Below are 25,318 nucleotides of genomic sequence, written 5' to 3'. Positions count from 1 at the left end.
ATGTGGGCCACTCGTGGCTGCAGTAGCCACTGGGGCATTAAATGCCTCCTTCCCCACATTACGTCTTCCAGATGTGGGCCCGTCCTAGCCCTCTGCCTGCCCTTCTCCCCTGTTTCAGAGTTACTGATGGACATGTTGTCCTCACTACTCTGAGTAAGACCCTGTGGGTCCTTCCTGTCCCCCTTCACTCTGGGAATCCCTTCATACATATTTACTTGCACCCCCTTTGTGCCAGGCCCTAGGCTGAGCACAAAGGTATCAAGGGGAAGAAAAGACAGTTCTTGATCTCTGCAATTCTACTCTGCTGCACTGGTTGGCAAAGCCACGCCTCAGAGCTCTGGGGTTGTCCGAGAAGACCCAAGCCCACCCAGATGCCAAGGGGGGCGTGCGGTAGAGCTCAAGAAGAGAAACTTCCCCTTGTTTGTGGAAGATGCTAATGCAAAAGAAAAGTTGGCTTGCAGATGGCCAGTGAATTCCTAGCGATGTCAATACAACAAGAACAATTTCTTCTTCGTGCTCCTCAGGGACCGCTGCAGTATCTCACACAGCAATGCCTGGCATTCCCCGAATAAATGGTTGGAGAAGGATCACGACCACTTCACCGCTCTCCCTTCCCCCGTGGCGCTGGCCACCCAGGCAAGCCCAGGTCAGCAGTGACGCGCTTCTCCGACCACCTCTCCTATCGGCGTTTATTGGCCTGGAAGCAGCCGTGCATTAGTGGATTGTGGAGAGTCCCCCTCCCCCGCCCTGGATCAAAGCTCCATCCCCCTGGTGGTCAGCATTCCCAGGTAGGCGGACGTCAGAGAAGCTGCTATTAGCCCAGGGGAAATGCTCCGGGTTTCTGGGGGAGCATCGGAGGAGCACAAAGCTGACCCATGAAACGATGAGGGACAGTGTGAATTGTTCGTGAAGGAAAACGTGTGGTCCCGCTGCACAAACCCAGCAGCTGCCACTTGTAATGGTCCGTTTTCCTGGTTGGTTTTTTTTTTTTTTTTAGGGATTCTTGAATACAGACCACAAAGAGCTTCCTTTACACACTGATTTCTAACAAAGAATGTTCCCAAATTAAAAAAAAAAAAAAAAAAGACGGGATATTTGCAATATTTGAGCACTGTCTATGCTCCTGGTCAGAGGAGGAAACTTATTCCTCTTTGTATCTTTAGCCAAGTTTCTGGTCTCTGTGTGTGTGTGTATGTGTGTGTGTGTGTGTGTGTTTTCCCTCCTGCAGTAAAATTTACCCTGCTTCTGATTCTTGGTGAAGCTTCATCTCTATGTAAATGCAGATCATTAGCCTGGGGGAGGGGGGGGAACTCACCCAAATTTAAATGAATTCAAAATAAAAACTCAAACAGAAGTAGAAAATAAGGTTAGTAAGTCAAGGCCAAGAGTTTGAGCCATGAAATGACGCCAGATGTCCAGGTTCCATCACAACCGAAAGTACTGGCAGGAAGAGAATTTATTCTACAAGCTAAAAAAGGGAGATGAAATTAAGGAAGTCTGAGGCAAATTAAAACTATAATATCCAGTCTAGAAGTATAATTTACATCAAGATATGTTTACTAGATGCTTCCTTGAACGAGGCACTATCTTAGGGGAACAGAAAAATAAAAAGGACCAAAAATTTGCCTTTAAGGCACTTACTAGTAGGATGGATGAGTCATGACCACAATTCACTGGCCAATTTCCATATGCTACACATTATGCCAGACGTGACAGATGTGTGTGTGTGTGTGCGTGCACGCACGCACGTGTAATCGAATCCTCATAACAACCCAGCAAAGGTAGGTATAGTTATCACTGTTTTACAGATGAAGAAACGGAGGTTCAATAAAAGTTCAGCAACCCACCCACAGCTAACAAATGATAAAACCAGGACAGGAGGCTTCAGAGGTCACTCTGGCTTATTCTATAGGGGAGTCAGACCCGTGAACAAAGTCCCGTAATGCTCCACAGCGTCCATCCTCTAGGCAGCACTGCAAAGGTTGCTGAGTGAGAGAGATGATCCAAGAGCCCTGGAGAGTGGCTGGGATTTCCACCAGGGTGATTCCAGGCGACAAAATTGCCTCAACTTGAGGCAGAACAGAGCAAGGCTGTATTTGGGAAGCTTATACAGTTTATCTGAACTCCAGAGGGGAGAAGATAAGCCTAAACCATCTTCCCTCCCTTAGACTAGCATTTCTCAAAGTGTGCTCAGCATCCTGGGGTCCCAAAACCCTTGCAGGGCTCTGCAAAGTCAAAACCATCTTTCTAATAATATTGAGACATGATCGGCCTTTTTCACTGTCTTGATATTTGCATGGATGTTACAAAAACAATCGTGGGCAAAACTGTTGGCAGCTTAGCACAAATCCAGTGGCACCAAATGCTACTAATAGAGTTTGTCATAAAATATATACAAAATATACATTATATATATGTCTAAAAATGTCCTTGATGAAGCATTGAAATTAGTAAATCTTGACCACAGAGTACACATTTCTTCCATATTCTTTGTGGGAATATGTATAAAACACTTCTGTTTGTGAAGAAGGAATGTTTTAAGAACAGTCATTTTTGTGATGATTTGAGTTACGAGCTCAACTAGCCACTTTTTTCATTAAAACATTTTTACCTGAAAGAACAACTGGCAATCTCTTTACTCAGATCTGGGCGTTTGGTAGTTATCTGCTCAAAGAATAAGGCTGTGGGGCTCAGCTGTGTGCTGGGGAGCTGTGTGCTGGCGTTTCACCAAAAACAATGCACAAGGCTTGTTGGCAATGGTAAAATTTGAGCTTTCAAGTGGAAATCAGAGTTTTAAAAAACTTGTATCCACCACCGTGAGCATGACAGCTTCTCAATACTTAAAGACTTCTCTTATGAGACTTGTGATATTAATGTGACTTCTCGATATTGCATAATGAGTCAATATTTGGAAGACCCCATAACTCAGTGACTGCATCTGTTTCAAATGATCAAAGCATGCAAACAGACCAATGGGTTTTAATGAAATAAATATAGAAAGTTCACTGATGTGATTTCTGATCCCACATCGTAACTAAGCTTTGAGAAATTACCTTTTGTCAGGTTTTGGTAGAATATCAAAGAACAGTATCCACAAACTTCTGAAAAAGTTATTAAAACACCCACCCTCCCATTTTCCAACTATGTATCTGTGTTAAGGTCTAACTTTCTTCATACACGTCAATCAAGTAACATCGCAACAGACAGCACAACCAGATAGGACATTCCAACTATCTCATATTAAGTCAGATATTAGGGAGATTTGCAAAAATGTAAAGGAAAAAAAAAAAGGTCACCTGTCTCAATTTTTTGATTTGCAAGATACAGCTATTTTTCATAAAAATATGCTAACATGTAATGGTTTTTTAAATTATAAATAAAGTAAGCATTTAAAATTTCTTATTTTAATTTCTAACACTGTAAATAGCAGTATATACAACCCAAAAGCTTTTGACAGTCCTCTTTTTAAAAAATTTTAATTTCATTATAATCAGCATACAATGTCATATTAGTTTCAGGTGTACAATATAATGATTCAACAATTCTATACATTACTTAGTGCTCATCATAAGTGTACTCCTAATCCCCATCACCTATTTCAGCCATCCCCCTCCCTCCTCCCCTCTGATAACCGTCAGTTTGTCTCTACACTTAAGAGTCTGGGGTTTTTTGGGTCTCTTTTTAAATTTGTTCATTTGTTTTGTTTTTTAAATTCCACATGAGTGAAATGATACGGTATTTGTCTTTCTCTGACTGACTTACTTCACCTAGCTACCCTCTAAATCCATCCATGGCAAGATTCCGTTCCTTTTAATGGCTGCGTAATATTCCATTGTATATGTATACCACATCTTCTTTACCCATTCATCTATCAAAGGACACTTGGGTTGCTTCCATAATTTGGCTATTGTAAATAACGCTGCAATAAACATAGGGGTGCATATGTCTTTTCAAATTAGTGTCTTTGTATTCTTTGGGTAAATACCCAGTAGTGGGATTACTAGATCATATGGCAATTCTACTTTTATTTTTTGAGGAACATCCATACTGTTTTCCACAGTGGCTGTACCGGGGGTCCTCTTTGAAGAGTGAAGGAGTCTGAGATCAAAAAATTTGAGATCTACTGGCAAAGACCAAAGGGTGGCAATCTTTTTCTGAATGGGTCAGCTGGTAGATGTTTTAGGTTTTGTGGTTCCGAACAGTCTCTGTGGTACTATTCAACTCTGCCATTATAGTACAAAAGCAACCACACGTGATGCAGAAACACTGGCCACGGCAGTGTTCCAATAAAACTTTATTTACAAAAATGGCCAAGCTGGATTTGCCATGCAGGCAGGTCACAAATTGCCAGCTCCCAACTTGGACATCCTCCCCCAAAGTCAGTGATCCAAAGAGTCAGCTCACTTCACTCCCCTCAGAATTCCCGTGGTGTGCCTCTCACCCAGGGTCTTTGTAATAGCCGGTCTCGGGGCCTGTGTCTTCTGCCAGGAAGGCCCTTCCCTCAGCTCATGCCCTCTTCCTTTGGGTCTGCTGCAGTGTCATCTTTCCAGTGAAAGTTTCCCCGACACCCTGTTTAAGGGTTGTCCCCCATTCTTCCCCATCTTCACTTCTATCCATAGCACTTACCACTTCTTACTATGCTATAGGATTTACTCACTACTTTTACTTATTGTCTGTCTGCACCCACCACAATGTCAGTTCCTTGAGCGCAGGTCTGGTCCATTTTGTTCATCGCACTATTCCCAGCACCAAAACACTGCCTGGTACGTAGCTGGTGTTCAGTAAATAACTCCTTGAAAATCAGACGTGATACCTCCTAACATGTGCAAAAGTCTGGTAAAGCCAGCAAGCGATCCTTGCTTCACTTGCAGGTGAGCACTGCTAGTTTAGTTGCCTGGTGGCTTTAAGCTCTGAGCACCTCCTAAGTGTTTAGCATGATCAATTACAACATTTGTTTAATTACTTAATAAACATGAACAAAAATCTCACCTTTAAGTCGTATTTCCTATATACAGATAAACGGTGGCTGAACACATTTCTTGTAACAATCACATAGATTTCAACTCCATCAACATTAAGCCGGTACATGCCCAAGAACTGGGGAAGAAGGGTGATCCCATGACATTCTACTATATACTGCACAGGAGAGAGGAAAAGGAACACATTATGTAATCAAAACGTGCTCATTCAGATGTAAAATATAACTCTTCTGCCTTTGTGTTTAGACAACGTGAAACCCTCCAACTACTAAGGTCCTATTTACAGAAAATGACCGTGTTTATACTGCCTGACCAGGATCTGAGATCACCACGTATACATAGATAAGAAAACTCAACTTATTCTCCAAAGAGATATTTTTCCCTAACATCCCAAACTAATTTGTAAAGTCAAAAGTTGGATATAACAGTGTTAGACAAGACAGCAAGTGATTGGTCCATTTGCTAATTCCTCTAAAGGGAAATCACACCCTACCGAGGACCTCCCCCTTCCTTCCCAGAAGCCTGGGTGATGACTCTGTGAGGTTGAGGGAGAGTCACTTGGCCACTAAGATCAGCTCTTTTAACAGTGTTATGAAAGTATAGCACTGAAGCTGTGATTAAAGAGGAAACTGTGGAGAGAGCTGAGTGTTAGAAGCTGGGACAGTCATCTCTAGTCCTAGCTTTTGTTTCTCACCCATCACACTAATGCGCGGAGCTACTGCCTACCAGAGCAGCAGCGTGAAGGGAAGGTGCCACGCTACCCCAGAGTACTTGCTCCTGCTCTCCGGACAGACGGAGGTGCTCTCCGGACAGACGGAGGTACTCTGGCCCCCATGTTGGATTTCATCAAGGCCACTGGACAAGTTCCAGCTTTGACACCATTTTTTTAAAAAAGATTTTATTTATTTATTTGAGAGAGAGAGAATGAGATAGAGAGAGCATGAAAGGGGGGAGGGTCAGAGGGAGAAGCAGACTCCCCGCTGAGCAGGGAGCCCGATGCGGGACTCAATCCCGGGACTCCCGCCGAAGGCAGTCGCTTAACCAACTGAGCCACCCAGGTGCCCCTTGACACCATTTCTGATTACAGTTGCAAAAACACAACATGAGTCTCGAGGTATTGATGACCATCCTCTAAAGGGTCACAAGGGGGAGACACATCTCCTTTGAAAGCTGATCTTTATAAAATGGGTCCCACTGCACTCTCCAAAGGAAAGTTGGGTTTTCCTTTCTTTAAAATGAAAGGGGAGAGAATATTTCAAAAGAGCTCTTTTTTGTCCTTGACAGGTGTGTGAAACCTCTAGGATAATGAATAGCATGAGCAGCATGATTCCAAAATTGTAAAAATTGTTGAAATCATATACGTTGTGCATATTTATAGGGAGAGGCCTGGAAGAACGGTCACCAAGTGGTAATGGTAGAATTTGGTGTAACTTTGCTTTCTCCCCCCTTTTTTGTAAAATTATGCTGCTTGAATTTTTCCATTTTACAATGAGCATTTTATAAAAATAAAATGCCCTTTCAAACTTTTTAGTGGCAAGCACTGTCAATAATCAACTCTGATAATATTTAACCATCTTAAAGGTCAAAAAAAGCTTTTAGTTTTTGTCATTAAAGATGAAAAGCATCAGTACATGAGTTTGATATTTGTCACCCAGAGTGTTGGCAAGTTTTAAAGATGCTCTTGCTCTTTTCTATCATACTGACCATAACTGAGCTACACATTTTAAACTGATATATTTCCTGAGTAGAGTTTCACCTCAATTTGTTCTTCCTTTGAAGTCAGATCAGTGGAACATTTTCTATTTCTCTCCTTCCAAAAAACAGTAAATGAACATGAGGTTTGCAAATACAAAATGGGCAGTGAAGAGGCGTTGGTTGAAAACAAAACTTCTCACATCTGATCTAAAGAAATAAAAAGGGCTGTTGTCCCTCACCTCTGAAGAAAGATGGTTGGGTGAACCTTAAAAACATGGAGACTACAGGGGTCTACACTGTGTGAGCACGGTAGAAGGAATGTAGGTTTGTGAGTTGGAAAGAATGCATATGCATCCTGGTGCCTCCATTTACCAGCTGTGGGATCTTGGGCAAGTTACTAGATCACTCTTCATTTTAGTTTCATTTTCTGAAAAATGAGCACCATAATTCCTACCAGCAAGGAAAGTTGTTGTGAGGATTAGTATGTCAAAATACTTCACGCCATGCCTGTGTGCTGTACTACATTCTTCCTCCCTCTGCAGAGGACAGTGGTAATAGTTAACAATTATTTTCATTCAAAACTCTCATAAGAAACTTCAATGGTACGTGCATCTGCTTGGTCCTCTGAACTCAGGAACGCGGACTGGCGTCCACTCTGAGGCAGGCTCTGTGTAGGTATTTTGGAGGCTCACAGGGCATGCATATCTGTCCCCTGCCCCGGGGGTGGGGGTACACCGCTGCTCAACCCCTCTTTGTGCTCAGATTAGTCTCATCTTGGCCTATCTTTTACAAGTCCTGGCAACAGAGTAAGTCTTTTTGATCAAAATCTCTGTACCAAGCCACAAACGCCTTGGAACAGAGTAGATACTATTATTCAGGTAATGAAAATGATAAAGAAACTTTCTGCACACTGTACAGGAAATCATCGACAAGGTTTTTTCTCTCCCCACAGAAAAACACCCACGTGGATTACATTCTACAACTCCTCTATCTTTAAGACTAAATAAATGACTGCATATAAAAATGAGATCAATTTAATCTGCATCTCCAAGTTTCTACATGCGCTGCTTCTCAAAGGCCTGGCTCACTGATGAGGCTCTTAGACGAACACCTTGAAAAATACAGACTTAATAGACTTAAGCTCCTGCGTTTATAAATATGGACCAGACCACAACCTATATTCAAGCCTATCCTATTAAGATTCCAGGACTGGTGAGCAACACAGCTGGTGCTAACGGTTTAGAAAGCATTGATGGGGAAAATCCCACCCACTGACGAAATTTCTGGGCAGGGCTCCGGGAAAAGATGAGACGGTTTCATTACAGGAGAGGGACATTCCAGGGGCTCTGGCAACGCCAAGCTGGGGGACCGCTGTTCTAGCGTGGCGTGTAACTGCCTGGGGAGCTGGCACAGAGGCCCGGATGTTCATCCTCTTGGGTTCTTCACCAGCTGACCCCGGAAATGCTGCACACAAACTCTGACCCCAGTGGTCACATCTGCAAACCACACACGAACTACCAGGGTAATCCCACATCCAGGGCGACTGTAAATTCATGGCCAGAGCTTTAGCTGGGCCCTTTGCACAACTCAGCCACATCACGCAGCTAGGAGCCCTATTGGTCCAGCTCCACATTCACGAGCTGTGTATCCCTCTGCCAATTATTCAACTTCTCTGTGCCTCTGCATTTGAAGAAGAGGGGTAATGATAGTAATGAGGGCATAGGGTTTCTGTGAAGAATGTGAAGACCTGGGGAAAAAAGGACTGCAGGGGGCTGACTGCCCATGACCTGAGCTGGAACAAGATGAAACCAAGACCCTGGGCGAGGGGTGGAAAAGGAAGCGGGGAGGGAGGGAGGGAGACTTCCTAGAGCACCTGAGGTATCCCTAAAATGCTGAGAAATGAATTTTATTTTAAATGCATGATGGGAACTCTCAATTTCAATGAACCTCCACAAAGACTTTCCAAAAATGAATAGTTTTGTGAATGTATGTATCTGCTGATAAAGTGAGGTAATGTTCTTGTAAATATGAAAGAAACACTAAAAAAATTGTATTTCTCTCTCATGTTATTTTAGGATCAGAACTCTGAGCACTTTCAAGAATTTAAACATCACTGACAAATTTACAAAACAACTTGTACATAAATGCTTCCAAAATAAGAAGAAAGGGGTGTATTGCGGGCACTACAATATCATGCCATTCTTTTTTTTTAAAGATTTTTATTTATTTATTTGAGAGAGAGAATGAGATAGAGAGAGAGAGCATGAGAAGGGGGAGGGTCAGAGGGAGAAGCAGACTCCCTGCTGAGCAGGAAGCCCAATGCAGGACTCGATCCCAGGACTCCAGGATCATGACCTGAGCTGAAGGCAGTCGCTTAACCGACTGAGCCACCCAGGCGCCCCATATCATGCCATTCTTCAATAACCAATCATTTGGCAGGAGCACCCTCTTTTTTTTTGAATATTGAAAAACATCCTCAGCATCTCTTAATTTCTTTTTTAACATTGTTGATTTGATCACAAGATAATCTAAGGAATCTTTGCTTCCTCCCTTCTACATGCTTAATTTCCAGACTACAAGAATGAAGAAATAACAATTTAATCCTGAGGATAACTCCTTAAGAAAGGTCTGAGTATTTCTTTCACTTTCAACCACTGTCTTGATGTGGCTACAAGGCAGGCCTTCCCTACTGGCAAAGGACAGAGACACATGGGTGTTCCCCACCCGCTATATTAATATCTCAGTCTCCAGACTCAGCAGGTGCAGTGCCTACAAGTAGCCTGGTGGACTCCTTTCTAGAAGTCAGATGAGTTTGCAACTTCTGTCCTCTGCCACTCTGAGGTCCCAACGGAGATAAGGCCACAATTGGACCAAACACTTGGCAATGCTGAACATCCATGTGTGGCTCAGAAATTAAGAGCACACATCAGGCAAGAGAGAGGATTCTTTTATGAGAGCATGGGCTGCATATGTACAATCCTGGAGAGTGTGCCTTTCAGTGGCTTCTCGAATGTGGCATTTTCCCGACACATTCCTACCTGTGGCATAACGCCGGCTCTCTATGTCACCTGCAGCCAAGCTTTTCTCTCACACCAAAGAGAAGCTTGGTCTGGCACCTGGACTGGTGGCTTTCAAATGCTTGCAAATCCACGATGACACTGAGTTTTCATCTGAATAGGTACTGAGTATTTACTCCCCAATTTTAAAAGAGTGAACTTGATTATCATCAATTCTTATTATGCTTGTTATATGAAGCTAAAACACTCAGTTATTCTTGGGGTCAGCTTTCAGTGTTAAACTCACTGCATTACCTACATTTAAATGCATTTTTAAATATTGTTTTTATTATTTTTCACTTTTGTACTTTCTTGGCTGGATACCTCAAGTCACCTGTTACTAATCATGGAGTGGCTTCTGTTTTTTTCAAGAGTACTATCAGAAACTTTTATTTGCTTGCAATGTTTCTGTCTGAAACCTATGCTTCCAACACCAACAGTTTTTACTTCCTTCTGTCTTCTTTAAAAAAAGGTACTTGTAAACGATTCCATGGTACAATCAATAAAACCAAATTTTATCTCTTCGTAAGTCTTCCTTAGAACTTTTTCCTACATAGCCATGGGTTTGTTAGAACTATCATACCACGATAAATTAACACGGTGAAATCAGAATTTTTAAAACATATACAATGAAACAGCCATAAGATCTGTTTCCTTCGCTCTTAGGCGCTCAACAAGAATAACAAGTATTATGAATCCCCGCTTTGTTGCTCTTCTCATGCAAAATGAAATGCCATTAAAAGATTCACAGCTGACTGAAGGGTTCAGCAGAGAGGATTATAAGTGATGTACTGCAACGGATAAATATTTATATCTCCGCGTGAGAGTGTGAGCCTGGGCTCTGGCTTTTGGAAATTGCTGTTATTATCATGTTTCACTCATTTTTTTAGAGGCTTGAAGTGACAATTTAATATAGCATCAAATTAATACTTCAATGTAAAGTCTTGTTTCATTTAATGTTTTTGAAAGGTTAAATTATCTGTAATCCTTATTGTGCCTCTGGCTATGTTTATAGATCACTGACAACATGAAAGAAAAGAAAAGAAAAGAAAGAAAGACAGCCTGAAATTAAGGATTGCTTTGTTTTAGAATGACCAAACAAATAAATAAATCCAAACTTAGCTTGAATTAATGTTTTGGGAAAATGGTCTTTAAGTATCAGTTAATAGAGTTTATTTTGGTTTCAAACAGTTTTGAGGTGAAAAAAGAATGTAAGGATGACTACATTTAAGCTAATATAGACACAAAACTACGGCTTTTCTTAAAATTGATAAAATCAGATTTGAAAGGAACATTCCTCCGTAGTGTTTACAAACACTCTTAGTACTGAGATAATGCAGAAAATACAGAATATACCTGAAGGAAAACACTGATGCTCTTCTTGTTTGTTACACATAATTAAGACCCAGAAACACCATGGTTATTAAAGATGAAATGACTTTGTAAGAACTACTCTATCGTAAGTGCAGATAACATTTATTCATTGACCACAGCGAAAATGCAGAATTGCTGCTCCAACATCACCCTAAGGAGATCTGAGAGGCCTGTGGCCTCCACTAGATCTGCACCCGATGGGAGGCTTTACCTGGTCAAAGAAGGTGGGTTCCAGAACCAGCCCCTTGCCCTCCAGTCAGAAGCTGCGCCCCCTGTGGCCCGTGCCTGGGGTCGGGAGCCAAAGGTTTAAGCAGGTGTGCCAGCGAGCCAGGACAGGGGGAGGAGCTGGGGCCAGAGAAGCTGGGCTGGGTGGCAGGAGAGGCAGGGAGCTGGGAGGTGCTAGATTCTGACAGAAACACGTTGTGCTCTCCATTCATTTTCTTCAGCACAGATAAAGCTCTCGGGACAACACCTTTCCTAAAGTCAGCTTGAGGCCCGCTGGAGATGAGGCGATGAGCTCAACAAGACCATCAAACACAAGAAGGCAAGTATGGCTGCCTTTGGAGAAGACCTTCCCGCCCAGCTGTGGAGTGCAGTCCACAGCCTTGCTGGCAGCTTCTTTCAGGTCTGCCTCCCGGGCACTCTGGCCAAACGTGGGAGCTTCTGGGGTGGGTGGTGGGGAGGACTCAAGAGCACCCCACCAGTTGGCTGCAGCTTGGCTGGCCTGCATTGTGATCTGACTTCCCCTTCTGCCCAATCCTACCCTCCGTAGATAGATTTGATCCCTAGTCAACGTCTTGACCCCAGACTGTGGGGGCTTCTGCTTGGGAAGGTCACTCTGATGGAGAGGCAGCAGGCCCATGAGACAACAAATTCAGGTTCCCAGAAATTGCAGAGGTTAGGACCATGAGAAATAGAGTTTGAACAGTCATGCATAAAACATTTAAAAAATAAAGGATGCAATTTCAGAGATAAACTTAACACAAGAAACTATCAGGAATGAACTGGCAGATTTTTAAAAATGGAACTTCTACAAGGAAAAATGTAATTATTGAAATAAAAACCCACTGGACAGGTGAGACAACAGAATAGGACAGTGGAAGAGAGAACCGGGACTGGCAGAGCTGAGGAATTTCCCCAGAATCTCGCAAGCAGGGATGTCTGGAGATGGAAAATGGGAAAGAGGAGTGAAGAGCCGTGAAGACCAGAATGAGAACATTCTAGCTGTTGGAGAGATGAGAGGAGACAGACGGTGTATAAAGAGAGAAGGATGACAGAATTTCCAGAAACTGGAGGAAATCTGCTGTGGGCAGCGGGTGTTGGTGAACGGGCTGGGCAGCTCCCCAGAAGCCTGAGGATGAATGGGTAGGACGATGGGAACTGAGGGCTCCGATCACCCCATTAGCAAGTGGCCACTCCCTGCCTGCAAAGTGGAGCTCAGCAGGGCGCTCCCTGGGGACCCGAGAGATGGTAAAGGCCTTCCTGATGTTTCTACGAAGAGACGAAGAGATGCCAAGAAATGTGTCTGCAGCTTCTGAGGGCAGAGGCCCTGTTGGGAGCTCAGCTGTAGGAGCAGAGTTCCAGGGTACTCCTGGACTTGAAACTTTAACCTACTTTGCAAATCTTAATTGACCTCTACTCCAGATAGGGGATCAAAAACCCAAGAGCCGACTCAGAGTGTTTCTCTAGCTCTAGAAAGTAGATAGTGCCCTGCCATCTAACAAGCTTCATCAGTGTCACCTGGGAGCAGGTTAGAGACGCAGCATCTTGGGCCACCCCAGACCTACTGAGTGAGAATCGCGTGTTTCTGCATGGGGCTTGGGTGTTGTCTCTACAATTGAAGTATGAGAAGCACTGATGCAGTATGTAACTTTTTCTCATTCTGCACAACACCCAACTGTTTTAAGCTATTGCAGTGCCTATTTTTTGAGCTTTCTTCTACTGTGGCTCATTCTTTGAATGATGACACCAACACCACTGTCCCTCATGGGAGGATTAAAAAAATGTACTCCAAGGAGGGTCCAAAAAAGTCAAACATTCACTCTAACATCCTCTACTGAGCTGTGAGGTACTAGCTAGCTTATTTAACAAGGAATTCAGATGTTCAGGCATGACATCCAGATTTGGTTCAAGTTACTAGTTGTTTCCCAATGCAAAGGATAAAAAAGGATTTTGGGGTTACTTTATCAACCTTATCGATTTATCATTTCAGCCATTTTGAAATAAGAAAGAAGTAAATTTAAACGCTGTATTTCAAAACCTTAAAAGATATTCTTAATGATACATTCTTAGGCCTTTCTTAACGATGTATACAGTAACTTGTTCCCTCTCCTAAAACTTACAAAGTTTTACTAACACTGACCCTGAATTTCAGTTAAAGCTGAAGCTACATGATGTCAGAACTCCCAATGATTTCAGGCCAATGGGAAAAAAAAATCGGTCATTTTAAGAGAAGTAAGACATTCCAGCAGGCTCTTGACTATTGTTTCCTTTTCAAATGCTCTTCTGACACTGGTTGATAATCATCATTTACAAGACCCAAGTTTGTTCCAGCCTAACAGAAATTTAAAGAAAATGGTATTGACACCAAAACTTTAGGTTATTTTCCCAAACATAACAAAGAGAAAACCAAATAAAGTAAAAGAGACTTATAAATGTTTGCTTTGCTTAATAGAAATTCTCCATTGGTCTGAGAGATGATGCTGAGTGGAAATTAGGGCAGGATTTGGGCTGCAAGTAAAGACTAAGGCAAGACGCGGGGGCTTGGGGAAAATTCTAACTCCTCATGGTTTGAATCTTCATAATTCTGTAACAGTGCCACACGATACTAGAAACTGGGCCCCCTAGTGGATTGACAGGGTTAATGATTTCAACACTGGGAGGTAGGAAACTAAGTAGAAGAATGGGCTTTATCTTATTCAATCATTGATAGAGCACTTACCATACACCAAGCTGGGCAGGTTGTAAATATGAATTCACCTAATTAGCACAATACCCAACGAAGGAGGTACTATTATCCAAATTTTATAGACAGAGAAGCAGGCGTAGAGTGGTTAGGTAACTTGCCCAAGGTCACATAGCTGGTCAGGGGCGAACTGCAGCAGACAGCTCGAGTATGAGGTCTGAATCACCTACCACACCATGTCGCTGGTGAGATTGGCTCATCAGAATCTTAGTCCCAGAAGAATTTATTTAAACATCTAGCAATGTTCCACTTCTCCAGAGACTGGCCTCATGGTGATTTTAACCTTCCAGACTATAGCTGCAGCTCTGGATATAGTCCATCAAAACAGAAAACAATGAAAGCAAAGAGAACGGAAAAGGGAACCCAAAGGGCCACGGGATAACACAGCTGTCGGCAAGTCCAGCCATTTGCTCCTCGGGAGACACCCTCTCTGAGAGCCAGTCCCATCCACTGACAGGCAGTTGGACCAAGTCTCTCTGCTTGTCCAGACCAGGCAGTTCAGAAGCACAGCACATCAGAAGGTAAAAGCAACAAAAAGCAAGATGAAATAGAAGAACTGATAGTTGCCGCTGAAGCAGAAGACAAAAATTTGTAAGACTCCACATAAATCCTCGAATTGGCCCAGGCCTATGTAAAGTTGGAAGAAAGGCCTGATATGCATCGCAAATGCCCGTGAGCACCACTGACTAGACCAGAGAACCACAAAGCCTGGAGAGATCTCTTCTGGATCACAGATGATGAGGCCTGTGTCCAATCGCGTGCAACAGCTACACCTGGGGATGGACAAGGCTGAGCTCGCCACCATGTCACATCACCAGCACCCTGTGTGAAGGTGGCCTGTGAAAGGAGTGGCGAGAAGAACATTCAAATCCTGCCTGGAGGAAGCCAGGCTGGCAGAGGGTCAGGAAGCCCGGGCAAACTGCATCCTCCCTTGCACAACCATGGTGGCTAAGTGTAATTGTGTGTCAGTGTGGTTTCAGCAGCCTGCACTGATGAGTTTCAAGTTCTGTGAAATTCTGTGTTGCATGGGCGTTTGCAAGGATGAGACCAAGTCTTGGTCCTTAGACCAAGACAACTCTGTCTGATCTTAGGACTAAGAACAGTTCCAGTCCTCCCGATCAACCGATTCATCGGTATCTTCAGGCACAGCAGCTGTGTAATGGACTTGCTCAGGTTTCTCTTTCAACTTTGGTTCCTAGGAAACTCAAACTCCCGGCCCTCGTGCAAGCAGGCATGCTGGCATCCTGGCATGACGTTTTCAGCTCATCCCAGGCTCCATTTTGTGTCTTCACCCTCTCCTTCCCTCTCTTCCCATTTATTCTGTCTTGTGTTTCAAACTTCTTTGAAGGCCACCTGATATCCTTTCTGGAATTAGGTCAGGGTAAATCCCTGAATGAATGAATGAATGAATGAATGAATGAATGAATGAATGAAACATCGATGGGGAAACTGAGCTTCGAGATCACCTAAGCAGCCATTTCTTAAAAAGCCAGGATCTAGGTCTCCTGGCTTTCAACTTAATGCCCTTGAAATAAATTGTATTAATAGTGGCAATTCTCAATCATTAAGACACTTTAGATTAGATTTAAAATACTATTTTTAAGAAGAAAGAAAAAGCTAGATGTTGGATAACAGACTTTTCTGGGTAAAGAACATACCAAGAAAAGTAATTGTTTTCGAGCAGTGGAACGAAAGGCAATCTTTAGCACTGGGAAAGCCCCGGAAGCACGTCAATAGATTTATTTTGATCCCCAGTGTATTTCATGGAATACTGATGACATGTCAAATCTGCATGCGAGGTTACAGTGACTACCCCAGAGAAACATTTCAAACAGTGATTTCTGGGAAGTCAAAAAAATTCTGAACTCAAAGTTGTCATCAGGAAGTTGATGTTTGAATTGCATGTCACATTTTATTAGAACGGTATTGTAGCCACGTATCAGAATAATATGTTTTCATCAGTCACTGAGGTATCTTTGCTTTGAATGTTCTGAGGTACTTTAAAGAAAGAATAAAAAGAATGTCTAAGTATGACATTAAGTTCCAGAGGGGGGAGAAATGAAACAGTAGACAGTTTAAAAGGTGAATAGTTAAAAGTCCCATTTTGTAATTCGATTCATTCAGAAGACTGTGCCTTGGTGTTTTCACCCTTACCCATACTATCCTGGCATCTTAAAATGTCCTTTGTATTAGGCAACAACGTTAAGTGCTACAGAACAAATTTCAAAAGGAAGAGATGTTACAAAAGACTTTTTAGATAGTCAATAAATTGAGAGGCTGACGAATGTTTTTAGAGAATAAATTAGGAAAAGTTCCCAGTTTCCAGAAACAGAATAGAGCTCAAAGATTTTTAATAAATTTCACTGCAAGCAAAATACAATCGATCGTATTTGCAGAGACGGGAAGAAAAAGCAACTGCCAAGAAATAATCCATGATGTCAGAGCATCATGCGTGACCATAAAGTAGGGAAGCTGACTTTTAAACAGACATCTCAGAGCTCACAAATCCAAACGAGCACTGCCTGCAAAGTAGTCACTTTGAGAGGCTGAGACTTAATGTTTCAGAATCCTTCGGTTCGTACAAGTGGGGCCCTCAGCACTTTATTCTGAATATCCTCTGTGACAGCCAATCTTTACCTGTGAGGAGGATTTGGAGCTATATAGGTCAAAAAACGCAGCAGGAGTCTAAAAGCAAATGTGTGTGTGTGTGTGTATGTGTGTGTGTGTGTTGGCATGTAGCCAGACACCAGTTCTGAAGATGACTGCCATGATGTTGCAAGCAATGGCCATATTCATGCCAAAGACCACAATTTCTCAGGACACCGGGTAACCCAACGATGACAGTTGGCGTATACCGAGCCGCCAGGGCGTGGCAGACTCTGCGCTGAGCACCTGCTGTGCTCTCTCCCGCTTAACCTTCAGAACTCAGAGTCAGGTGTTGTTATTACCTCCATTGTCTAAATGAAGAAACAGAGGCTCCGAAGTCCAGAAGTCACATGGTTAGAAGGTGACAAGGGCTGGGATTTGAACCCAGGAATGTCTGACACCGGACTTCATGCTCTCACGTCACAGTAGGTAAGGCCTCTTACAGCTCCAGCTGGGACCTGGGTGCATGCGCTCTACCAGGCACACTTGGGTTGGAATTTATTGAGATTGAGAGAGAGAGAGGGAAAGGGAGAGGGAGACAGGAAGGGAGGGAAAGAGAGAGAGATCACTGCTCCCAACAGTAGTTTCATTTTATTCCCAGGGGATTATGAAAGGAGAACACTGAGGGGCGAAAAGGAGGCAGGAAGTAGACAAACCAATTTTCTAAAATTGACTAATTTTCTCAGAGTAGGGTGGATCTCTCTGGGGCCAGGACAGGATGAGACAGAGAAAGCAGGATAGGATTTGGAGGTGTAAATGGATAAATACCCAAGAGGTCAACACCTAACTTCTGGCATGGTTGAAACACTTCTGAAACATTGCTAAATCTTCAACTGAGTGACTTAAAATTCAGAATGGTAATCATCAAAATTATTATGCATAAGAGTATTTACATGAAAAGTGTTATATAAATAACTACTGACCTTCATAGTACAAGAATTCCTAAATGTTAACTATCAGTAATCTGGCCACAGGAATGTTAATAAACCCAGCTAGAGGAGATTTTTCTGTCAAACGTGTTCTCGTCATTTTCTAACTCTATCTTTGGCCTTGGTCATAATTCATAGTGAATGTTAACCTTCTCAAGAGTTTCAAATAGAGAAAAATTACCTGGTGGTATTTCTTCAGGATGTTGTGCATTTCGGCCACATCTTCACTCGTGATGGTCTTGATGATGTATCTTTTGTCGTAGGAAGTGTGGAATCGAGCCCCACTGCGCGCCTGGGAATCGTTGGGAAGGGGTGCACTCCTGGTCAAGGAATTCTTCCGGTCGGGATAAGGTGGGGGGAGGAGGGAAAAGACCGGTTAGAGTCACGGCCTTCTGATTTCCAGATCATGTGTTGTCCTCACAAGTTTTCCAAACACATTTACGTTTGGAACAAACTGGTATAAGTAGGATGACAACATTATATATTCGTCATAACTCAAATTGCTAGTCCTTCAAATGAAATGAAAACAGACTGGATATATACTATGCTTCTAATGTCCTCAGAGTAGGCTAATGCCTAGAATTACAATCAAAGTTATTTTGTTCACCTTTTTCTTTTATGAGCTAGACAAGAGCTCAAAGTTTCTTCTGAATCAAATCAATTTTTTTTACATTCCCCGAGTGGTTTCCCTATAGGACAGGTATTCTGCCAAACAGCAAGCAGGAAAGATTTCTCCTAATTCTGATACCACCCCCATGAAGTGGTTACTATTAGTATCATCATAGTTTTACAGATGAGGAGATGGGGACGAGAGAGAGTTGATCACTGGGCAAAGGTCCCACGACTAGTAAGGGGAAGCTTTGGAGTCACATCTCCGGTGTGACTGGCTCAGAGCCCCAGTTATCAACTAGTAAACCGCTCAAAACTACACTGTCCGCCGCATGCCTTGAGAGGGGCCTGAGCAGCTGTATTCTAAACTAGCTCCTCACAAGACTCGGATTTGGTCCATCCTCCACCCCCCTTCAGCCATTTTTGAGAACAACTTAGCTCCTGGAGGGTGGACGAGGAGGGGCTCTGAGCAGGGGCTCTGGTAGCATCATTTCATTTCTAGTATCTGGCTCCCGCTATCGACACTCCAGGTAGGTAAGTCCACCCTAACATCTACCCTTTTCTCATTTGTGACTCCCCTGTTTGAATCTCTCATTTTCTTAGCCTCCAAGAAACCTCTCCCCCTTCCTCCCACCTTCTTACTCTGGTCACTCAGACTACTAGGATAACCTCCAGCATCTCAGAAGTCTGGACCTCACCCCTGATGCCTCTGTTCCTCAGTACTGCCCTACCTGCCCTGCCTGGCCCCAGTGGGTTGTGTAGGAGGGATTCAAAGGCAAAGACACCTTCCCTCTCCAACTTCCTCTCTAAATGTGGGACTGGGTTGGACAAGAGCTTAAATTTTCTTCTGAATCAAATTACGTTCGAAAGCCCCACTGAATGTCCACTAAAGGGGACACAGATGTCTTCAGAGAGGCAGGTGATTATCCCTGCATCATGGATTTTCAATGAAAGAGTTCCTTTCTGTCTGGTATAGTCAAGTCTCTTTATCCTTTCCTTCCTTTCTAGATGAAATCCGACAGGAAAAGCCCTATGAAGTACAACTATGTTGCAGGGGCAGTAACTCAGGGAGGTCCTTCTGGTGCTGAGGGAGGGGCCGGCGAGCGCATTCTTAGCTCCCAGGATGCACCCCGGCACGGCTATCGCCCCCCGCCGCATCCCGCGACAGCACATCTTGATCAGAGTGCTGCCAGGCGCACCTGTCAAGTGCAGGGCCAAAGCTGCCAGTGAACTGAATTTGCTTTCCTTAGGTTATTAGGAAACTGGAGAGAAGAAAAAAAATCGATGTAACTTCCAATGAGGTTAAAGAGCAGGAACTGGCAGTGTTAAATTATTCTTGAGACAACTGAAATCCATTAGATAGACTGAGAAGGATGAAAATAATTTTCAGGACAGAAATGGCCATATTCGTGAGAGTCTAATTCTCCATGACATTGGTTTTTTTTTTTTCCCCCTCAAAAAAATTCTCCTTTGCACTACTTCCTACTAAGAAGAAAAAGGAAGAAAATCAAAGTGAATTTCCCCTCTTGGGGTTTTAAACACTAGACAAAAACAAACAAACAAACAAACAAAAACAATCATTGCCATGGGCTAATGGTCTTACATTTCCCTCCCACACATTAACCTGCAAAAAATTATTCCAAATAACTTCTTTTTGGAAGGGGGCGGGGCAGGTAATAAAGGATACCTGTGTTCAGCAAAGGACAGAATGACAGCAACATATTCATTAATATCAGATATTAAAGTCTAACATTCGATCACAGACCAACGGGAGAGAATAAAATTGAAAGCTTCACAGTAAGTGCTTCTCAAACTTTAATGAGCCACCAAACCACCCTGGGGGATGACGCTGAAATGCAGATTCTGACCCCGCAGGTGTGGGCGGGGGCATCTGAAGAAGCAGATGCTGCTGATAGAGTCACGGTGGGTCTGTCTCCCAGGTGAGAATCAAGGGTCTGCTGAACTGTGGCTATGATGTGCTTTGTCTGTGCAGTGTGTCAAGTCCAGTGCATTAAGTATGTCATAATTACACACTTACCTGCATGAACACCTTTCCCACTATATTCTGTCCAGTTCTGGTTTGGTTAAAATGGGAAACTTTATTTTATTTTTTTTAAGGATTTTATTTATTTATTTATTTGAGAGAGCGATATAGAGAGGGAAGAGCAGAGGGAGAAAGATTCCGTGCTCAGCACAGAGACCTCGAGATCATGACCCAAACAGAAACCAAGAGTTGGATGCTCAACTGACTGAGCCACACAGGTACCCCAAAATGGGAAGCTTTATAGGGAAAAAGAAGACTTTGTTGCATTCACTGTATTAATTCACTAGAGAAATGTTTAATAATGATAGGTACACGGCAATGTATGGGTTTCCAAAGGGCTAGAAATGACTCATCAAATAAGTAGTGGCTCTTTAGCTCAGATGCTACATCCTTTCAAATTCTTTGTCTTCCCCTTTAGTTTCAAATATATTGATAATCATTTATTCTAGACTCTGCATTAGCATATTGTCCGTGTCTTAATCCTGGTTATAACACTTTACAAATTCTAATCTTGGTTCTGCCTCAACTCAGTTTTTCAATAATCACATGAGTAGACCCAACAAACAGTGTCTATCTCCAGCGTGGGTAAGGATTTTTTTTAAGGCTCTTAGTTTTCAAATAATCGTGAAGTTTTGTGAAAATTAAGAAAGTTCCTTTATCACTATGAACATTAAAAGATATGAATCAAATTTACTGAAAGCCTTAGACAAGCAGAAGATCAGAAGAGTAAACGCTATTTTACACAAAATGCACAATCCTTGGAATGACCCTAAGGCCTGGAAAAATCCAACTCATTATTTCGTCTTTATTTTCACAAAATTCCTCTGAGATAGGAAAGGCCAGGTGCATTTTCCCACTTGAAGATAACCAAACTGTGGAGTACAATGGAGTCAAGTAATATGCAGGCTCCTGCCTAAAGCTTCCTCTGAGGAAACCAAAAAGGGCAGTTTTCGAAAACTTAACTTTTGCCATTACTTAACATCACAATCATAGACTTTCTGTGGTCTTTGAAATAAGGTAGAAGTGTGTGTGTGTGTGTGTGTGTAGGCAGTACTGTGTGGCAGCAGGGCACATGGTCTGCCACTCTTCAACCCTTGGATTTAGCCTCTCTGAGCCTCAGTTTCTGTGTCTGTAAAGTGATGGCGAATAAACCAGGGGAGAGGGTGAGCTGAATGAGAGCTCTACCACAGACCTTTTATAACTCGAAGAACGTGTTTGCTCGAAGGCACAGCGCACGGCTCCAGGAACTGCAGATTCACCTCAGTCTGCTTCCCGACAGAAGTTCAGTCAGAAAGATACGACCATCACCTCAGCAGAGGCATCATGATGGTTTAGGATATCTGGGCCATGGTTAAAAAGAAGATGGCAATAGTTCTTAGGGCAGCATGAAAATAACACTTTATAGATTCCAGATATTCTCAGGACAATTTCGGCAGGACAGAGAAAATGAGCTGAGGGAAGGATGTCGGGGCCATGTATTGAAAGGAGTTACCAAGTGGCCTCCATACAGTCTGCTATGTAGCAAAACTGAATACTGAAATTCTTCAGTGTGCTCTGCTCTGTCACAAAGGAAAAATGAACCATAGTATCATACAGGACAGTTGGCGAGTTTCGGAGGTCAGGAGGAGGAGGGCTTGAGAAAAGCAGAGCTTGGGAGGGATCTTCAGGAGCCCCAAAAGGGTCCCTCTATGTGTAAATAATGCTCATAATCCAAGACCATGACAGTTGAAAGCAACCTTGGAGATTATTCCAAACCATTCAATTTAAAGGTAATAAAACAGAATCCCAGAGAATGGAAATGACTTGCTTGCCTCAGTGCTTGAACACCGGGGTGGGACAATGTTCGTGGAGGGCCTTGCAGGGGTGTCACCCAGAGCAGGCAGCCTCCATCCTTCCCGCCATTCCTGCCTCCCTCCTGGGCTCAAGAGTCTGGTGGGCATTAGCGATGGGACAGCTGATACAGTCTTCTGTGGTGACAAACACCTTCTAATCACAATTTAGAGCCTGAGTGAACTTGGCACAAAACCAAAACTGTCTTTATGTTTTCACTCTTGCCAAGTAAAAATAAATCATCAGTAACAGTTTCAATGTTAATGCAGCCCAAAGTCCTCTTTTTTTTTACACTTTTAATAACATGTGTACAAATCCATTCTGACTCATTCTCGGACTGCTCATTACTTGACTTGAGGCAGGTAGGATTAGGAGCTGTCTTCTCTCAAGGCCAGAGCTGAGACTGATGTATGTTTGTGGAACAAGGCTTCAGGACAGGGAAAGTATGTGTGGTTGAGGGCTGGGCTTAGAGTCAGACAATCTGTCTGGCACAGACAGGGCTGAAAGCTGCCTAGCACTTCATTCTTCTGACAGTCCTGTGCACAGGGGTGATGGTGTCAATCCTAAGAATTCTTCACATTTCTGACCATGTGGCATAGTACGTTGTGTCCGTTTTAATTAGTTCACATGACCTGAGAATTGCTGGAGGTTTTCATTCTCTTTTGGTGACTGGCTTCTATCTTTAAAGACTGTCCTATCCTCTGTTTTTCCCTGCTTAAAACTGTAAGGGTTTTCTTGGCAAAGAAGGCCAAGGCTGAAACAAGTAATCCTTTACTCTGGGAATGTGAAATGCTGGGTTACTCTCCACAATGCTAAACTGGCAAGAGAGGAAGAAAGGAAAGAAAGGAAAGAAAGAGAAAAAGAAGTTAAGACAAAATCTGCAAGTTAGGACAAGATCTGCATGGAAGAAAGAAGGTCCAGCTGAAGGCACCATTTAAAAAAAAAATTCCTTCTCATCTTAACCATCTGATTTAAAAGACCCAGTCTGAGATGAAAATCTGATCTAACCAAAGGCCTAAAAAGCACTGCTTATAGGGACGGTTTAGTCATCTTCAAGGTGATTCCCATTTCCAAAGTAAAATATTTACTCTCAGGAATGTTCACCATTACCTACCTGTCTGTGTGTATGAGAAAGCTGCCAGGTAAAATTACCCAATGAAATCTACCTGGAGTGTGGAGCTCTACTCTCATTCCCTCATTAGAAAACAGATTCCTGAAAGAAAGAAAAGAAAAGAAAAGAAAAAAGAGAAGAGAAAAGAAAAGAAAACAGATTCTTTGTCATGGACAAAGCTATATATTCTGAAATAAGTTGCCATTTTAAAAATTCAAAATCTGGGATTCCGAACCTCTCAGTTCAAAAGTGTGAACGTGCAAAACAAAGTGCTCTCTGGATATCTGGGGTCAAAGTCACAACACAATTTAAAGGCAATCCAGGGCATTCAATATATGAAATGTCCATTGGCCTTCTGAAATGTCCTCATACATCTTCCCAAGTCTAGAAGCCATCAGAAGAGAACACACTCACAAACCCACTAAGTACACGCTCATTAGAATGTTCTGGACATCGAAACCATCTCTCTATGTTTAGACTGTTCATACTTCTATTTAGTTTACTCATATTTTCTCAGGTTCATATTGCCATAAGCAGAGGCCTGATGACCTCTCACGTTCCAAACAGGGAAGATGGTGAAGCTGGGGGACAGCATAACAGGGCATCGGACACAGGAACTTTAAAAATCAAGACTATGAATTTGGGCAAGTTAATTTAAGCTCTTTGTGCTTCAGTTTCCCTATCTATAGAAATAGTGACGAGGATAATAATAATACTAGTCAAAAGTTTGGGAGTTAAATTAGAGGAATATAAAGTTTTAAAATAGTGCCTGGAATACAGTAATACTCAATAAATGATAGCTGTTATTATAAATAGCGAATTTCAACTCGGAAGAGATTTAGAAGTGCAGATCAATATTGACAGATGATTCTGCAGGCCAGGAAGTTAAAAATGAAGAAGGACTTACAGAATAAGCTTCTTCCGGTTTGCTCTTGATTCCTCTCGTCCCCCACCCTGGCCAAGCCTCTGGTTTGTATCCACTGAAAATCGAGAGCCACACACTGTCCATTTACCTTTGCAGGTTATTTCCTATAGCCCTCCTTAACAACCACTTATATTTTTACAAAAGAACTTAAAACATTTTATAAAGAACTTTCAAGTCAAAAATTCCTAACCCACAAGGTCTTCCTTCTGTCCTTGGCCTCCCGCTTACCTCCATCAAAGGGGAAAGGCGGTGGGACAAGTCTCTAAAGAAATAAAAAGCACAGGGGAAGGCAGCTGGGAGAGATGGGTGACTCCTTTCTGAGGAGGAGGAGGATGGGGAGGAAAGTAGGCTGGATGAAGACGCCGACGAATTTGAAGGCACAGGGGAGGGAAAGTCAGGGGAGCTCAATGTGCGGGCCTCTGTTACCTCGAGGGAGAAGCAAGAATAAGGGAGGGTGAGTGGGTGCCGCCTAAAGATGAGGGCCTGAGGAGAGGGATGGACATTTGGAAAAGCAACCCTTGAACTGACGGTCTGGGAAGTCATCTGTGTAACACACTGACTGAGTTACCGTGATATCCACAATCCCATTCGATGCAGTGCTCTAAAAGACTCAATTCAACATTTAAAATATGGATGAATAGACACTGACACAGTGTCTTGCTACCTCCACTGCCCAGAAAAGTCTCTCACAGGCTCTAGGTCCCAGCATGTATGGCAGAAACAGAGCGAGTTAGAAGTTAAGGGCCCCCCCCCCACCCTGTTACCTGAGTATCTGCAAAGAAAGTTGGACTTCACGTCTCTAGGTTTCCTTCTTGCTCTACTAATTAATACTCAGTAATAGTTACTGCTGTTAGTTTGTAGAGACACAGGAAATGGACAATGATTCGCTCTTAGTTTAGGGGGAAAAAATCTAATCACAAATGTAGACTAACTGCAAAATACATGCTGTATTCATTGGCCATTCATTCATTTCGTATTATAAACTATGTAATTCCTCAAATTCATTTGTTCTAAATGGGAATACTGTTATCATACCACCCTACCCTCAAGAAAAAGGCAGCCAAAATCAATAGTGGAGGAAAATTAAAATCACATATTGAATAAAAACTAAGCTTAAACCGCATTCTTCTTCCTTAATAGCTTTACTGAGCTATA

The 25,318-nt window shown here is 42.7% G+C and overlaps 1 protein-coding gene across 3 annotated transcripts in view; it reads right to left on the bottom strand.

Moving 5' to 3' along the window:
• PIP4K2A (phosphatidylinositol-5-phosphate 4-kinase type 2 alpha) overlaps window positions 1-25,318 on the bottom strand; it is a 170,400-nt gene that overhangs the window by 29,965 nt on the left and 115,117 nt on the right. For 2 of the 3 annotated variants that reach the window (XM_021696687.2, XM_044914986.1), the window contains exons 4-5: window positions 17,826-17,978; window positions 4,990-5,136 (exon numbers count right to left, since the gene is read on the bottom strand). In XM_021696687.2, the coding sequence (XP_021552362.1) occupies window positions 4,990-5,136; window positions 17,826-17,978 (300 nt within the window). The remainder of the gene's footprint in view (window positions 1-4,989; window positions 5,137-17,825; window positions 17,979-25,318) is intronic. The other variant, XM_044914987.1, reaches the window with a different exon arrangement.

Source organism: Neomonachus schauinslandi, chromosome 5 (genome assembly GCF_002201575.2).
Source record: "Neomonachus schauinslandi chromosome 5, ASM220157v2, whole genome shotgun sequence".
NCBI lineage: Eukaryota > Metazoa > Chordata > Mammalia > Carnivora > Phocidae > Neomonachus > Neomonachus schauinslandi.
Note: the sequence above shows the minus strand (reverse complement) of the source record. Positions and strands in the feature narration are given on the sequence as shown.